Consider the following 19085-nt stretch of genomic DNA (forward strand, 5'->3'; position numbering starts at 1 on the left):
CGTATAATAGACCTTCAGCCACATAATCAATTGATCTTTTCTTTCCGCTGAATGCATAATTTTTGATGTTTTTAATCCAATTTTATATTTTTAGTTCTTTAAAAAATATGTATTTGACCTGTATTTGTACTGGCCTGCAGTAAAATTTATATCCATTGACCGTGTAATATACCTATGGCCACATAATCACTTGATCTTTTCTGTCTGGTGAATGCCTAATGTTTGGGGCCTGTAGTCTAGTGGTCTACAGTAAAATGTTTTATACATTGACCGCATAATGTACCTCGAGCCACATAATCAGAATTTCTTTTATATCAGATGAATGCCAAATTTTTAAGGCCCGTACTCCCATGGCCTAAAATAAAAATTTTATAGGCTCCGACAGGACACATTTCAGAGAATTTCCCTATAACATACATAAAAATGTCCCCTGATTAAGATACATATTTTCTGTTGGAATTTTTGTCACTGTCCATGTTGTGGGACTATTTGTGCACTTCTTTGTGCATTTGGTGGCTGCAAATATGAGCTGAAGGTTTTTCAGGTTCGCCTGCCATTAAAATGAATGCGGTTTGCGAACATTTGATCGCGTTCGCGCAATCGTGTTTGCAAACCGTCCCGGCCGATGTTCATCCATCAATATTCAAGACTTATAAATAGGGAATACTGCCTGGCAGGACTCATCATGCTGATTAAAACTATACCTTTCTTTTGTCTGTATGCTAAACAGCTGCAGAGATATCTCTGATTTTATTCATATGCAAACTAGCAAGTTTGAGCACCAAGAGGCAGGGCTGAATTCTTGGAGCACCTATTTTTAACACTTCTCCATTTCATTGACAAGGCTAGACAGGCTGATTTAATAGAGTTGATCATGCTGACATAACCTTTTTAAGACCTTCAGAAAAAAAGTATTTTGTGTATATTTGTACAGTACCATTTGATTTTCTACTCATACCCAATTTTTTGTTTTTATGTGTACCATTTTTGTGTTATATACATGCTCTCTTGTTTGTCATGTTGGCAAATGCTCACATTTTAACAGAAGAAAAAAAGTGTTTTTACAGTTTATTCGGGGGTACTGTACATATGGTAAAGGGTTAATGTATTTAAAAATAAATAATACAATACACATGAACTAAATGAGGGATGAACTGGTACACAGGGAGAAAGGACCCTGTTCACAAAGGCTTATAATCTACAATAGAAGGGGAAAGTAGGCAGTAATCTAGACTAGAGATGACACAATATACTATACTAACATTTTGACTCAAGAGCTTGGATTTATGGTTTGAAAGACAAGTTGAAATCAAAGGTTGTCCAGATCCAGTCGACTTTTGAGACTGAGAATTTGTGGAACCATTAACTGTGATTAATAGTTTAGGTAGTGGGTGCACATAGATGGGGATAGACAATGATATGAAGAAGATAGTAGGATATATGTTCTAGAATTTGGAACATCTCTCTGCATAATGTTAGTATATGTGGATATTTTACTTTTAGTGTCCTATATAACACTAAATCACATAAATCATCAACTGTAAGTTGTTTTCTACAGGATAACCTTATATCCATTGGTTGTCAATTGCTGTCAGGCTTTAACAAAAAGTAGGTCTCAAGTCTAACAGCCACATACTGTACCATGTCACTCCTTGTTGTCTAATACATCTTATGAAAGTAATTGATTGTGCTGTAATAGACACTGTTGATGAATTTACCAAAAGCCTGAATTTATCTGAATTATGATCTGGAAGGGGAACACATACAATTTTTATTCCAGTACATATCATTATTCAGTTATAATGCAACCAGAGACAGAACCCTATAAACCTCTAATTCATTTTCATGAGAAATGAAAGTGGATAATTCACAGAAATTAATGTAATAGATTCATTGAGGACATTTACAGAGCAAATAATCAGGTCACTGCTTTCATCTTCCAACCAGCCAAATGAAAGCTGCAATCTGTCTAGCTGCTCTAGGTCATAACTCCTCAACCTATAAAATGTATACTCAAGGGGATACATAGCATTTTATAGGTACTTGTGTTGGCCCAAGCCTATGCTTCAGTCACAGACTTCTTCAACTCTCTCCTATTTTTGCAGGCTGCCTCTCTTTATTAAATATCTGGTGAAATTTGGCTCTCTCAAAGGGGGATCGGTTCCTGGATGTTTCCATAACTGTATTCTTAAAGGCTGGAGTCCCTCCCCCTCAAATTTCTATTCACGTGTGTGCATGTGTGTGTGTGAGGGGGCTTTACAGACTACTTGGACCATAGGTGATCATAAGAATGGGGATCCCATTACCCCTAAGAAATGGAGTGACATGTTGCACTTTTGGTCTATTCATCTCTAAAGAAGTGTGAGAGAGATTTCTAAGAGTTGATTTCTTGTGATCATGGGGGTTCCAGTGGTTGCCCCCACCCCCCACCCCAGATAAGATGATTATAGGGGATTACTTTGCAACTTCACATAACCCCTTTATTTGTCTGCTAGAGATGTGATTTCACACCTTCTATGCCCCACAGCTTTTTGTTATATGGCTGATACATGAAGCTAGAATGTACTATCTAGACTTCAAACATGAATAAAGTTCCTAGAATCAGTTAATAATAAAGCAGTGTGGCACTAATTGCTACAACACCACATAATATGATGAACATTTCATATTTTGTTCTAAATCATTAGTGAGCATGCCCTAGGGGTAGTTGTTGGCTTAGAAATTTGAAAAATAAAACTTGCTTCTAGGTAGCAAAAGGGTTTTTATTTAAAATTAAACTACTTGTTATATAATTAATCTCCTCTGTGCATCACTTTCAAAACAATATCTACCTAGCATAGTTGGCATGGTTAATATAACAAAAATAAAAGACTGATAACCAAGAAATAGCAACCAAGAAATAAAGTGAATGTTAATATAATGCTTGAATAAGTAGCTACTTTTTTTTTCAGCATTGAAACTATCTGCCATATATTGAGCTTATGTATGCAGCAGGTTAAGTAGACTGTGCTGTTTAGACATTTGTACACAAGTGCATACACGAATAATAAGCACACACCGTAAATTTTTTACTCTTATTTCATATTTTATAGTTTATCAAAACATTTCAATATATTTCATCAGTGACTGTCAGATGTATATTACAGAATGACACTCTACTAAAACTGCTGAGATTAATAATAACTTTGATCCAAACTGTTAAACCCCATAGGTGCCTGAATATGAGTCGCTGGAGAATGGTTTCTCCCTCTGTCACACCATTGATGAGTGTTTAAAAAAGCTGGGGGTCTTATGAAGAAACTAATATTTGCCATCTTAATATATCTATTAAGTAAAATCCTATAAGACAGGACCTAATAGGAAGCCTGTCAGTATTGCACTGACAGGCAGAAAATACTTGGATACATAAGTGTTACACTGAGTGAGTGATCAAGCTAAAACCTGGTAAAGTCTTTTAGGACTTAAAAAATTTCAAAAATTGCTTAACATATGTAGAAAAACACACAATAAAACATTTTCCAAGTAGAAATGATTGATCAGATAAAAAATATAAAGTAATATTCTACATTACATATGGTAATTGGTATCACCACATCTGTAATAACCTGACATATAATTATTATTTAACGATCTCAGTGAACTCCATATCCATTATTCATCTTGTCTCCCAAAAACAACAGGATAAAAGGCGATCTAATAGTTATTTGTGCCTCCTAAATAATACTAATGAAACATTAAAACATCAACTCAGTCAATCCCTTACACAGCTCTATTGACAGAAAGACTCTCTTAATATGTTGACACAAAAATAAAAATGTATCTTTTGATAGTGAAAAAATAGTTACTAGAATATTGTGCTTATGATACTCTCCTAAGGACTAAAGATAATGGGGTCCTTTATCTTGATGGTTTAAACCAGTTTTTGGCATAAAAAAGTTGCGATTTGTAACTTTTTAAACACCCATGTCACAAACGTTTGTTGCACAGGCATTTTTACATCGTCCTTGCCACTGGGGAGTGGCAGTGCATGCTGAGGGCCTTCAAAATCAATAACATTTATGTCTGTTTCCAGGCATAAATAACACTGGAATTTGAAATCTACTCCAGTCAGGGACTAAGGTAGATTTAATTCTAAATGCATCGACTGTAAAAAATTATAGCTCTCAAAAGGCAGATATAAAAAAAAGCAAGCAGAAAAAAAAAAAAAAAGTTTGCTGCCTAAATACAGTTAGTGGGAAAATTACATTTTGTATCTGGTTAAAGAGTAAATAGAAAAAATAAAAATCTAAAAATTATTATCTCAGTAGTCAGCATTCTTGCCTTCTATTGCTGGGATCAAATCCAACCAAGAGAAACATCTGCATAGTGTTTGTATGTTCTTCCAGGATTTGTGTGTAAGTACTTCTGTTTTCTCACATATTCCAAAGTCATACTGCTTGGTTAATTTTGGAATTTAGATTGTGATTTTCTAATGGCAATCTCTGTACAGCACTGCACTGTATGCTAGTGCTATATGCATGCCCTTATATTAATTATTTTTTATCTTAGGAAAGACGTGTTTATCCCAGGCATATTTAAACTTACTTATTGTAGATTTCCCAACCATATCTGCTAGAAATTTGTTCCAAGCTTTAACCACTCTTTCAGTAAAAATAATATTTTCTGACATTACTCCTTAACTTACCCACAGCAAATTTCTGATTATGTAGTGACTCCAGCCTCTACATAACTTTGTTGTACCCACCGCCTGTCTATGACTATGTCAGCTCCCTTGCTGTAACAGATTTAGACCATTTTCTACACCTAAAACTGGCATAGAATATTATAAATGAGACAGACCTCCTGGTTCACCCCCTTCTCTGCCAACACCACACCCTCTTTTTTAGACCTGACACAAGCAGGGAAAATTCCAAGATTTTTGTGCCGCAATCTGTGACAGATGTACACCAAAAGTGGTGTATATCTGTTAGTAAATTACCCCCTAAGTCTATCCTGGTATGTTTTATGCTTATGATCCTCCAACATTATTGTAGGCCATCTCTGGATCCATTATATTTTATCTAGTGTTTTTGTAGGTGGGGTCTCTAGAACTTGGCACAATATTGCAGATGTGGTCTCACGAGCGCTCTAAACAGTAGCAGCCCAATCTTTATCTTCCTACTGGTTATACCTCTAGCTGCGCACTCAAGCATCTTACTTTCTTTTCCTGCTGCCTGTCCATACTGTGCACTAATTTTGAAGTTGTTGGATATCAGGACACCTAAATCCATCTCTTCTGAAGTCCTAGCTAACACAGAGCTGCCAATACGGTATACAGACTGCGGGTTATTTTTCCGTACATTATTTTGCATTTGGAAACATTTGTCCAATAAGTTGTTGTTTTTTAGGTGTACAGTTATCTTCATTTTTAGGAGGGTTTCCATTATTTTTAATACTACAGATGTTACGCTCACTGGTCTGTAGTTTCTAGCTTGCTCTCTGCTACCATTCTTGTGTAAGATCATTCTCCAATATTCAGGAACATTGCCTGTTAAGAGGAACTGGTTAAACATATTCATTAGAATACTCTAGGGTGGATACCATCTGGACCCATGGATTTGACTTTAAGGTTGCCAACTCTCCCTTTGCATCAGCCAAAATTACTGGAGCTCCTCTCTTGCAACTACTGTGACTGTCTTGCCCATTCAAATCACAATTCTGAGAGCTGCCTACTGAAAATAATGAACAAAATTAACAAATTAAATGGTCAGCGACAGCCTTATCCCTATAGTTATTTTCACATTTCTAATTTTTGTAATCCCACAGTTTTTCTTCTTTCTATCATTAATATACCTGAAGAAATGTTTACCTTCTTTCTTAATAGATTTGGCCATTTCTTCTTACTTTGATGCCTTGGTCTTCATCATTTCAAAAATGAATAAGATACAGAGAACTTTTAACTTCTCTCTTTTCTATTTAACGGGAATTAGTCACCAGTTTTATGGTGTCCAAAATAAAGGCAACATAAACTAGTGACAAGTCTCCTTAGAAAAATGCTGGGCCACTCTTTTTATTTGACCCAGCCATTTTGCCAAAATCTTCTATTAAACAGCACTAGTCAAGCTGATGAGTCCCCATGAGCTTTTGGCTTGCTGCTGATTCATATGGAAAAAAAACTGTTGATCAGAGGCCAAGGGCCAGGGACAGCCCATGAATATGGGGACTCAACGGCATGTGCTAGAGCTTTTAGGATTTAAATGTGAGGGCAGCAAAAAACTGGTGACAGATTCCCATTACACCCTGTTCCAAATTATTATGCAAATTCTATTTAAGTGTCACAAAGATTAAATATTTTGTTTTTCAGTTTAACTCATGGATGGCATTATGTCTCAGGGCTCTTTTAATCACTTAAAACAATCTCAGACACCTGTGATAATTAGATTGGCAGGTGAGCCCAGTTTATGGAAAAACTACTAAAGGAGGGTGTTCCACAGTCTTAAGCAGAGCACCATTTTCAAGCAATGTGGGGAAGAAAAAGGATCTCTCTGCTGCCAAAAAGAGTGAAATAGTTCAATGCCTTGAACGAGGTATGAAAACATTAGATATTTCATGAAAACTTAAGTGTAATCATCACACTATTAAGAGATTTGTGGCTGATTCGGAGCACAGATGGGTTCGTACAGATAAAGGCACATTGAGGAAGATTTCTGACAGATCCATGCATCGGATCAAGGGAACAGCTGCTAAAATACCATTACATAGCAGCAAACAGATATTTGAAGCTACTAGTGCCTCTGGAGTTCCACAGACATCAAGATGTAGAGTCCTCCAGAGTCTTGCAACTGTGCATAAACCTTCTATTTGGCCACCACTAACCAGTGCTCACAACCAGGAATGGCTGCATTGGGCAGAAAAATACATGAGGACTAATTTTCAAACACTTCTGTTCACTGATGAGTGCCGTGCAACCCTGGATGGCCCATATGGATGGAGTAGTGGATGGTTGGTAAATGGCCACCCTGTTCCAACAAGGCTGCGATGTCAGCAAGGCTGTGGTGGAGTTATGTTTTGGGCCAGAATCATGGGAAGAGAGCTGGTCAGCCCCTTTAGGGTTCCTGAAGGTGTAAAGATGACCTCTGCAAAATATGTGGAGTTTCTGACTGACCACTTTCTTACCTGGTACAGAAGGAAGAACTATGCTTTCCGTAATAAAATCATCTTTATGCATAACAATGCACCATCTCATGCTGCAAAGAATACCTCTGCATCAATGGCTGCTATGGGGATAAAAGGAGAGAAAGTCATGGTGTGGCCTCCATCCTCCCCTGACCTCAATTCTGTTGAGAACCTTTGGAGCATCCTCAAGCAAAAGATCTATGAGGGTGGGAGGCAGTTTACATCCAAACAGCAGCTCTGGGAGGTTATTCTGACATTTTGCAAACAAAGCAGAAACTGTCCAAAAACTCACAAGTTCAATGGATGCAAGACTTGTGAAGTTGCTATCAAATAAGGGGTCCTATGTTAAAATGTTTAAAAAGTTAAAAGTTTGATGTTGTTAAATAGCTTTTGATTTCAGTATTTTTGATTTCAGTAAATATGCTGCAAACACAACAAATGACAATTTTCAGTTCTTTACAACCTATAAAATGTTTTGAAACTTGCTGTGCCTAATAATTCGGAACAATGTATTGTAAGTTTTTTATGTTTTAAAAAAAATACTGTTATCATTAGGAGCTTTGTTCAATAAAATTTGAATTGTACGCTTAATAGTTGATAACATGAGAATTATGCTGACTGTTATTTACATCAATTATTTAGGTAAATGAGAAAAATATCATTATAATTTGGAACAGGGTGTAAATACCTTATTTTACAATGACATTGAAATATATATGCTGTCCGGATGCTTATATTGGTTTATTCACTGGTGTATGTTCTTAACATTGAGTTTAATTTACAAACCACATATGTACAATCCATATTATTGTTGGGTAAGAATGAACAGGTGATGACTTCCTAGGGTGATGTCCTTTGAACATCAACAAATACACTTGTCCAACTGCAATCTCCATAGTATCCATTTTATATATTTGTTTTCCTCAAAACTGTGAGCCGCAAAGAGCTGGACAGCTCCACTGTTTAGACTGACAAATTGTTAGAGGTTACTACTATCTGGAAAGTTCCCTTTTGTAAGTGTCACATAGATTGCTACACTGAAATAGCATGCCACTGATTAGTTAAGATACAATTACTTTGAAAATATTTAATCAAGCTGGCTGCAGCCAGTAACACACAGAGGTGTTGTTTGGGTACAAGGGTTCAAAAGAATGAACTTCGCAGAGTACGCATGTTTGAATTTCTCTTAAATATTAAGAATTGCAGGGAGCTATATGCAGCCACATTGTCAAGGTCCCTCAGGACAGGAAATCAAGGAGATTGGCTGAGCGTGGAGGAATCTAACAGCCTCCTTGATTTCTCTTGATTCAGTGTTGATAGGGTTAATGATCACTTCCCTTTTCTCAGCTGTTGCTCAGTGGTCATCACTTCTACCCTTTATAGTCTGACCCCACCCTTCTGACTATGCAGTAGATAGCTTCATTTGGGTTTGGCTGAGCTGGTGTAAACTTGTCTCTGGTGTTCCTGATAATCCGTCTCACAGAAGTTAAGTGTCACGTTTGTTTTTGTTTGTTATATTCCCTGTTGTTTGTATCTGGGCCTGAGACGGAGACTTCCATTCAACCATTTGGGGAGGAATGGGTTGTCTCTGGTCCTAACCTTTTTTCAGAGTCTAATAGGGATATAAAGGCCTAGGTATCCTGCATATGAATATTCCTACCTTCAGGGTCTATTCATATTGAAAGATAGTTAGGGCCCGGATTAGGGTTGTCTAGGAGGTGAACTGTTTCTTCCCTAGTTTCCAGTTACTGTTCCCCTTCCCTCCTGTGTTCAGTGTGGAGTCCGTCCGTCTGTCCCCCACTGATCGTGACACACACCATTTGCTCAACATTACAGTAATGAATTGATATACTTCTTGAAAAGAAAAAGAAAAACTGAAAAACACCACAATCATTTGCAAGAAACTTAATTACTCTTCCTAAATGTCAGCAATGCAAATAAAAATAATTACAGCTTAATTATCATTTTATTTATTTATTTTTGCTCTTTTTCAGTTTCAAAGTCACTTAAATTGCTCAAAGTTGCATAGCAAATGTCTTATAAAAAATATGAGCAATTGAATTTTACGGAAAAAAAAATTGTTAAGCATTTCAGCATAGTTGTAGTGAAATGAAATAAACCTCTCAATAACACTAATAGTCTTCTCAGAACAATGTAGGTATATGCATTGGTACCTCATATACAACCCATTTATAGCTGAGGCCTATTAGATCATAGAGGACCCCCACTAAGGAAAAACAAGTCAAACACAATATGAGTTAGTTGAGATTTGTCTTCAAGTTAGGAAACAATGGGGGTCATTTATTAAGATGCTGGTCTTAATAAGGTTTTTAGTTGACAATGGATAGTCCAAAGCTATGTAGGGGTGCAGGCCAACGGGCAACTGGCTATGTATTTATATAACAGTGGTTTATGTTTCGAGCACATGAACTTATCTTCAAAATCTAATAAAATGTGGGATACTATTAATGGATTATTACGTCAAATAAACTTAATAAAATATGTTCAAATAGTTACATAGTAATAAGAACAGTGCTGAAGAATACATTGCAAACAGTAGCAAGATAATACAAATAATATCATGTACTTTAAGACAATTTTCAATACTTAATGGAAATGTGTCACAGAAAATCGTATCTACCAATTAAACCAGATAACAGCACACATTATTTTCTAATCTGATTTCATTTGCTGATTATAGATTTTTTATTCTATTTCCTGAACATTATTATGATGAGCAAATTAAAAAATATATATATTTGGCCGGTTTACAGAATTTTTTCTGTAAAAAATTGGTTCGATCAGAATTTATTTGTGGCAAATCACATTAAAAACTGCTATTTCCTGGCTGCAAAGAGCCTATATAGTGGTGTAGAACACTGTGCCTTGCAGTAACAGGCATAGATAGTTGCTATCGTAGTGAAATAATACTGTGAGTCTGTATGACATGCAGATGACAGGCGTCGCTCTTAGAATCACTGCACTCTTCACTTGTTTGGGCATTCAATGTGCCAAAACTGACCAAATAACTCAAGTATCAACTCAGCCTTACAGGTTGATGTTAGCGTCAAGAAGAAGCACACGCCTGTTGCAGTTATTTCTGTTAAAAGCATATAGGGGCGTATTACCGTAAAAAAAGAAAAATATATACTCACTGCACTGTTGCAGTTATTTTTGGTGAAAGCGTATAGGGACATATTTAATTTAAAAACTAAAAATATATACACACTGCACTGTTGCAGTTATTTCTGGTGAAAGAGTGTAGGGGCATATTACAGTAAAAAAAGAAAAATATATACGCATTTCACAGGTGCACTTATTTGTGGCAAAAGCGTTCAGTGGCCTTTTTCAGTACAAAAAGAAAAACATATTCTCAGTTCACACTGGTGGTTATATGTGTTGAAAGAATGGCTGGGAGTCAGCAGGGTGGCAGCAGTGGGAGGTCGGGAGCCAAATGTGCCCGGGGTAGAGAACCTGATTTGCAGCAGACTACCTGCCCGGGAAGAAGTGGTGCACGGGTTCACGGAAGTAGCGGCTGTAGCAGTCAGTCAGTCCAGCGGTTATATGTGTTATTTTGTATTTCAATACAAAAATAAAAATACGTACGGTTATATGTCTTGAAAGCGTTTAGTGGCCTATTTCAGTACAAACAGAAAAATAAATTCTCAGTTCACATCGGCGGCGGTAAGATGTCTTGAAAGCGTTTAGTGGCCTATTTCAGTACAAACAGAAAAATACATTCTCAGTTCACGTTGGTGGTTATATGTGTTAAAAGCATGGCTGGGATTCAGCAGGGTGGCAGCAGTGGGAGGTTGGGAGCCAAATGTGCTGTCACGACCATGGTTATGGTCGTGACTCCTTGAACCGCAGGCAGTTGCCTGCGGTCTTGTTCTTGTTGTCAATCACAGGTGAGGGCTGAAGTATGTTGCCTCACCTGTGGTTGCCGCTGGCAACATTATGTATTGGCAGTACAGCAGCCTGAGCTGTGGCTAGGCAGCTTGCTGTCAAGTGCATGCGGTTGCACCTGCAACATGTGTTAATATGTGTGCACTTTCCGTTCTGGTGTGCAAGGGGTTTATTGTGTGTGTATTCCCCTTTAAGTTGCTGTTTTCCCTTTGTCAGGTGTACGAAGCGTTAACTCCCTTCTTTGTGTGAACACTGGGTGTGTCCGTGTGTGGGTGTGGCTACATGGGCTATTTAGCCTCAGTTTAGAGCAGCGCTCTGAGGGGTACTTCAACCATTGTAAACTGGAGTCATCCTCCTACGTATATACCATCTGCCAGTGGGGGCCACCCTTGTGGTCATAGGTTTATGTTATATGATGTTATAAAGATGTTTATATGTTCAGTTGATTAAATCCTTTTGTTATTTAATGCAGCTATGGATCTGGGTTCCTGTGTGTGTATGTGTGTTGGCTGTGTCCATTTAAGTATGGTGTGGACATCAGCATGTCAGCACACGGATCTAGTCAGCAAGGCTGTGGCAGGTAGGTGGAACTAGTGCAGTTCACCTGCCATATCCATAGGTCTGTCTTTGTAACCCTTCTCCTTGCAGCTTGGCCAGTGAGACTCCTTACCCTGCTCCTTGTTCCAGGGCAATCCTGAGGGCTAGCAGGGAATATTAGGTTCCGGTGTATGAGCCCTCCCACCATCAGGGTTGGCTCATATGGTTAGGAGTCAGGGTCAGGTTAGGGATGCATTAGGAGGTGACCTGCTCCCTAATTCTGTCGTCCTGGCCGAGCAGCCAATAACATCTTCTGGCATCACACGGCTGAGGGTTTTCCCCATCCTCAGCTGTGATAGTATGACCACAATGGCTCCTCACGTGGTGTGACCTTCGGAAGAGGGTGCAGCATGCATCGCCATATGTTTGTGGGGAGCATGCGCGTTCTCCGGAGGGAGAGCGTTTTGGGGATTACCATTGATGGCGCGGTGAGTGGCTAGTCCCCGCCATTCCTTCACCGTTGCCTGTTTTGGTGTCCCCTTACCTTTCTATTCTTTCACTGTGGTTTGTTTGGTGTGCGGTTGCACACCTTCGAAAGAGGGTGCAGCATGCATCGCCATCTTCCTTTGCGGTGCATGCGCGTTCTCCGGAGGGAGAGCGTTTTGGGGATCACCGTTATTGGCGCGGTTCGTGGCTTATTCCCCGCCACCTTACCTTCCGTGTCCGTGCTGGTGATCCCTCGTTCCTCTCCATGTTCCTATCTCTGGTCGTCTACTGGCAGCATTCAGTTAGTGTTCCGGCTGTGTGCTGGTGTAGGAGTGTCTGCTGGCAGCGACTGGAGTGGGAACGTGAGTGGAGAGTTTTTCTCAGTGCCAGTGCGGTCTCCCCGGGCTGTTTCTTTGCTGGTCTCTGGTTCCAGTTTAGCTCTGCACTTATATGCTTTAAAATCTTTTGTGAATTATTTTGGCGGAAAAAAAATTGCATTCAGCGCTGCAGTTATATGTGGTAAAATCTTTTGTAAATTATTTTGGTGGAAAAACAAATTTGATTCAGCGTTCAGAGCTGCAGTTATATGTGGTAAAATCTTTTGTGACTTATTTTGGGGGAAAAAAATATGTATTCAGATTTCAGCACTGCAGGTATATGTGGTAAAATTTCCATGATGTCTCTATGATAAATCTGCAGCGTGGGGGCCTCTGTGTGGCTTCTACACACTCAAAATAATCATTTAGGGGAGAAAAAAGATGCTGGATGACAGGGACGCTCCATGACCTTCCCAGGAGCTTGTATTCAGTGATGCTGTTATATGTGGTATAATCTTGTGTGATTTATTTTGGTGTAAAAAAAAAATTATTCAGCGTTAAGCGCTGCAGTTATATGCAGTAAAAAAAATGTATTATTATTTTGATGGACAAAAAATCTTGTATTCAGCATTAAGCTCCACACACAAATACCTTATGCGTCAGACTAGATCATCCATGGTGCCACACCAACAATTTGACAAAATAGACCAGTTTCTTCTGGCTACCTGCCTCAGCTACTATTCTGATGCTGTTACCCGCCTGATGCCACAAATCTTATGCCAAATGCTCCTTCTTTCACCAACCATCTTCAGCGGGTACTGGTATTGCCACCCCCTCCACAGTATGTCACCTTGCCACTCTGTGCCCTCCTGATGCTGCCACCATCTCTAGACTGTCATTGAGCCATTCTGTGGGCTACTCATGCTACTGCCACCTCCAGACTCTGTCATTGTGCCACTCTGTGGCCTCCTCCTGACACTTCTCCTGCTGCCGCCACCTTTAGACTCTGTCATTGTGCCGCTCTGTGGTCTCCTCATGCTGCTGCCATCTCTAGACCCTGTCATTGGGCCACTCTGTGGACTCATGCTGTTCGCACCCTTCCAACTTCATGACTAGTCCACTATTTAGGCTTTTGGCTTGGCTTGCATCATCATTTATTTCTTCTGATCTGTCAGAAGGAAGGAAAAATGAGATGCACAACAGATCCTGTCTGTGTAGCAGCTTTAAGGCCTGCATGGTCCTATCAGAATTGGCTTATGATTTGGTAGCCAAAAGCAGGAGTGAGTACAAAACACTGAAGACATGGAAATATTCCATTCATATGTCATCTCTGTTTTAGATTTTCTTTGCCTTTAGCAATACTGATGGATTATTGAGCAAATGCTGACCGAGTTAAGGCTCATGCTCCACAGACAGGATCCGTTTTTTCTGGGTAATTGCTCTGACGGATCAGAGAATGGGGAAAATGAATCAGTGACGTCAACACAAACTTACTGCTGACACCCTCTCCACTCGGTCGGGGAGCTCTACTTTTATAAGCGTTTAATGGAACAGGTTCTATAGACATCTATGTGGAATCAGCTGACGAGGGTGTAAAAGGAGTGTGCTTCTTCTTGACGCTAACATCTACCTGTAAGGCTGAGTTGATACTTGAGTTATTTGGTCAGTTTTGGCCCTGTGACCACCCAAATAAGTGAAGTATGCTGTGATTCTAAGAGTGACACCTGTCATCTGCATGTCATACGGACTCACAGTATTATTTCACTACCAAAGCAGACTCCCTATGCATGTTACTACAAAGCACAGTGTTCTACACCACTATAAAGGCTCGGTAGCCTGGAAATAGCCATTTTTTGACATAATTTGATGCAAATTTATTTGGATCAAACCAAATTTTTCCTTAAAAATTTGGTGAACCGGTGAATCCAGTTTTTGAAAAATTTGCTCATCTCTAGTCACCACCACCGTGGTAGTAGTAGTGATATGCATGTAGATGCATTCTATATTTCTGGTTCAATTGGCTCCTAAAGCAAAGGAGAAAAGAGTTTGGCGTTGGAACTTGAGTACAAATGATCAGTGAGCCTTTCCTGGAAATCCATGGAACCCCATTAATGAACCTAAAAACTTAAGTTATTAAAACTTAACATAAATCAATCTCAGAACATTTAATGGACATAGCATATTTTGTTTTCATGGCATTTGTAGGAAACACATGATGCAAAGCAGAAAATGGCACTGTGAAAGACCGGATGACAATTTATGAGATATGGGCATCTGGAACACTTTACATGAAAAGTGTAATATGACAAATCCTATTAAAGTATGTGTACTCTTAGATTCATTTCAGAAGCTCTATAATATCAGAAGTTTTACCAGAGCAATCCACATGACTAAACTTACTATGAAAGATAGATCAATTTTTTGGTGATCCAAATAATAAGTCTTCAGTAGCTTCATGCATTGTGAAAACAATGCAGAGTAATTGAAGCATGAAGGTGTTTCCTATGAAAAATGGAATATGGCATCCCGGTCATTTTTAAATCAGTTCATTAGCTAAAGAAAAAAGTGGTGGATCATTAATCTTCAGCATAAACCTGCTAAGAAATTGATCAAGCCTTTGCAACTACGGAAATACCCTAAAGGAGCTATTGATCAGTAATAGAGTGAGTGCTTTAGACTGTGGAGGATGGCATACAAAAGAAACAAAAGAAGTGTTATACATGGAAAGTCAGGAGAAAAATCATGCCTCCTCAAGTGTGAAACCCATCCACATAAATTGAAAGGAAAAATAGTGCATTCTCCACTGAAGCTTTCAAGCAATAGTTGACAAGATTGCTCATTAAGTTGGACATCTGCAAGAAAACATACCTTGCTAGATTGAAAGCATCATCGATCAGTCCAGCACGATTACTGACAGAAATGACCTATGAGAAAAATGGAACCGTTTAGGATTATAATGCCAGTGGGGAGCCTTAGATCAAAACAATAACCCTTCAAAAGCATCTTAACAAGAACTTACAGTACCTCACAGTTCCTCATTAGCTGGTCAATTAGCAATCTCCAATTCTTGACATCATAGTTAACCCTAAAATAACCAATCTGATCAATGTTCCCAAGGACCCAGTTGCTTTCATCCAATGTGGGAATGCGGTGGTATTCTAAAAATATGAAAAAAAATATAATTATTTGATATATTATAAACTGTGCTATTTTCTAAATGATTAGGATAAACATGTTTCAGCAGAAGCAAAAATGGATGATAAACAGTAGTTTATGCTCATTAAGCTTTCTAATTGTTTGAGGCAATTACTTTGTCATTAAGAATGAAATTTTCCCAGCCTAAATAACAGTGTATTTGAAATTATTTATGCAGCATCTGTTCTGGCAATCAGGAAAAAGACATTCATAATCTAAGATGCTGAAAGGGAACATGCCGTCTTCTATACCCTTGTAGGTTTTAAAGCTTATGTTAGGTTATGTGCCTTTTTTTTACAGGCAGTACTGGGGCAGATTTATGAAACTGGATAAAAGAAAATAACCTTATGTGTTTCCCATAGCAACCATTCATAACATAGCTTTAATTTTCCTAGAGCACAATATGAAACAAAAGCTGTGCTGTGATTGGTTGCTATAGGTGGCAAAACTTTCATAAATCTTCCCCAGTGTAATTTCGAAATGCTTATACATTTTTTCTTAAAAGTACCATGGAGAAAATTTTGATATTTTATTTTAAAAGCTATCTTTAGGTGCAATACAGAATATAAACCCAAATTATTCAAACTTGGTAAAAACTAAAATTTTCAAACATCAATAGGTAAGTTTCCTATGTGATAGGATATAATTAGAGATGAAAGTTATGAAAAATTGATTTGTCTGCTTAGCCGAACTTGCACAAGAAATTTGATTTGTGATGAATGACATTTTTTTACGAATCGCTTTCCATTGTATGGAGAGGGCACAATGACAGGGAATAGCAATTGTGCTGTCCCCTATCATTTGACCCCCCCTATTATTTGACCCCATAGATTTCACGTTTAATGCTGATCAAGGCATCTGTGACTCACATTCAGCTGCTCGGGGGTTAATGAGGGGTTAAGAAAAAATTATACTTTGTCCACTTGATCACAGAGAGACCATCTCCTCCTGTATTGATTAAATTAAACCCACCAAAGGACCTGCAGTGTGTATGATGACTAGTGTGCAAGTCGAAGTCAAACAAGTTGACTTTGATCTGCATTTCCTTGTGTTTCATGGTAACTAATCTATTTTTCCTGAAATGGCAGTAAAAAAAAAAAAAAAAAACATACTCATCTAATCAATTTTCTAGCAAATAAGCTGTTGTGTCCATCTTGATTGAAGAAACCACTCAAAATCTTGTTCGCGATGAACTGTGACATCACCACGTGAACATGCTGGCCAGGTGTGGTGATGCTATCAGTGGCTTCCGCTCATCCGAGATTTTGCGCGGTTTCTTCAATCAAGATGGGCGCGATGGCCTCTCTGTGAGCAAATGGATAAGGTGTATTTTTCTTTAACCCTGATTAACCTCTGAAAGTCCTCAATTTAAATCTCAGAAGCAGCAATCAGCGATGAGCGCGGCATCTGAAGTGCTCAATGATGGTGGATGGAGCAATCTCTATTAACTGTAATTCTGCCCGCTACATACAATGGAATGCAATTTGTGACAAAGTAGTTTTTAACGAATCAAATTTCTTTGTGAAATACGGCAAAGCAGCAGAATAAAATTTTCGACAACTTCACTTATCTGTAATGATGACGTCACCATGTGCACCCAGAGTGAACACATGGTGAGGTCATCATGCTCGCTGCAGGTTCTTTGGTGGGTTTTCATCAATCAAGACAGGAGTGGACAGCCTTTGCGCGAAAAAATAGATGAGGTGAATATATATATATATATATTTTTTTACTTTTAGCCACCATTTTAGGAAACTTGATTTGTTGCTACAAAATGCAAGGAAATTCAGCTTCATGGCGAATCAAGGTTTTCCTAAAATTTGGATTGAAGTCCACTTTGGATATTTCAATTCACTGAACACTAGATATAATGTCTGCATTTTCAAAACAATTACTATAATTTACTTACAGAATATAAAAGATATGCAAGATGTTCCACCTCAATAGATTTCATAAGTAAATGGCAATACTTAAAGGGCATCTGACAGCAAATTTGTAGCAATGAAACTGGCTGACCTATTGCATGTGCACTTGGCAGCTGAAGGCATCTGTGTTGGTACCCTATTCATATGTGCCTGTATTAATACGAAAAATGATGTTTTAATATAAGTAAATGAGCCTCTAGAAGCAATGGGCTCAGCTCTCTCTGCAATTGCAATGTCCTCATTGCTCCTAGAAGCTAATTAGCATATATTAAACTGTCATATTTCTCACCAAATGCAGGCACATATGGACATGGAACCAACACAGACGCCTTCAGCTGTCAAGCACACATGTAACAGGTCAGCAAGTTTCATAGGTATAAATCTGCTGACAGATGCCATTTAATGAAATGAAAGGAAATTTGATTTAGATTAATTTGGATCAATCAGTGGAATGAATTGATTTGGGTTTGAATAAATTTTACCTAGAGGCGAGCAAACTAGTCAAGACTTATCTAGGGTTTGAGTTGCCATTTTTCTTTTAAATGTTCACTGGCAAATGTCTGATGGTTTTTCATATTTAAAAGCTTCCAAAAATTGTCCAGGATCAGAGTCAGATGATGTTAAACACACACTGTGTTAGGCTACATGCATACAAAAAATGGACATGTGATGGATGTTTTTTTAACGGCCTTCCCACACCCATTTTAAGACAAATGGACGTCTATGAGGTTATTCACACAGCAGTTTTATGGATGGTCAGTTCTATCTTTTCCATTTCTCACTGACCGACTGCCCCCATACAATTGAATAGGTTAGTTTTTAACATCCATTTCCCAGAAAGGTATTAGTGAAAAAAGTCAGTTAAAAATGGACAGTCAATACAGTTTTAATGGATGTTTTATTTCACTGATGTGCGCATGTAGCCTTACAATATGAGAAAAAATAAATAAATAAAAAAGTGTCTTTGGGGAACGTGATGCTTTACAAGTGGCATGATTCAGGCTTCAGTAGCAGCCATACAGAATGTGATGGTAGGTAGGCATTACATTCAGCCTGCCTGGACTGTGAGAAATTTTTCATACAGAGTGAGGCATTAACATTTCAACCATGTGGAAAGTGAGTACACAGAACTGACCCGCAGGCATTAGTGGCATGATGCAGGACCCAGCATTGCCTTGACAGTATGCGGTATTGATGTAGTATTCACATACATTTATGCTACACCTTAAAGAAATGTATCCCCACCCTCAAGTCATTATTTATTTATTTTTTAATCTGTAAGCAATGACGTACAGACACTCTGTGGCAAACTGTGTACACAGTGTTTCCTGGTAATGTAATTTGTCCTTCCTTTCTGCCAAACTAAAACATTCCCCATTGTGTCTTGGTAGCGAGGGTCTAACACAGGGATGTCAAACTCGTGGCCCCCCAGCTTTTGCAAAACTACAACTCCCATCATGCCTGGGCATACTACAGCTATCAGGGAATGATGGGAGTTGTAGTTTTGCAACATCTGGAGGGCCATGAGTTTGACATCCATGGTCTAAAAGCATGGATACCCAGG

At 38.5% G+C, this 19085-nt stretch overlaps 1 protein-coding gene across 1 annotated transcript in view; it reads right to left on the bottom strand.

Annotated features, from left to right (window-relative positions):
* Positions 1–19085, bottom strand: part of TRHDE (thyrotropin releasing hormone degrading enzyme) — a 1265007-nt gene that overhangs the window by 222237 nt on the left and 1023685 nt on the right. The window contains exons 11-12 of the mRNA XM_044280434.1: positions 15426–15559; positions 15270–15325 (exon numbers count right to left, since the gene is read on the bottom strand). Of these exons, the coding sequence (XP_044136369.1) occupies positions 15270–15325; positions 15426–15559 (190 nt within the window). The remainder of the gene's footprint in view (positions 1–15269; positions 15326–15425; positions 15560–19085) is intronic.

Source organism: Bufo gargarizans, chromosome 2 (genome assembly GCF_014858855.1).
Source record: "Bufo gargarizans isolate SCDJY-AF-19 chromosome 2, ASM1485885v1, whole genome shotgun sequence".
In the NCBI taxonomy this organism is placed as follows: Eukaryota; Metazoa; Chordata; class Amphibia; order Anura; family Bufonidae; genus Bufo; species Bufo gargarizans.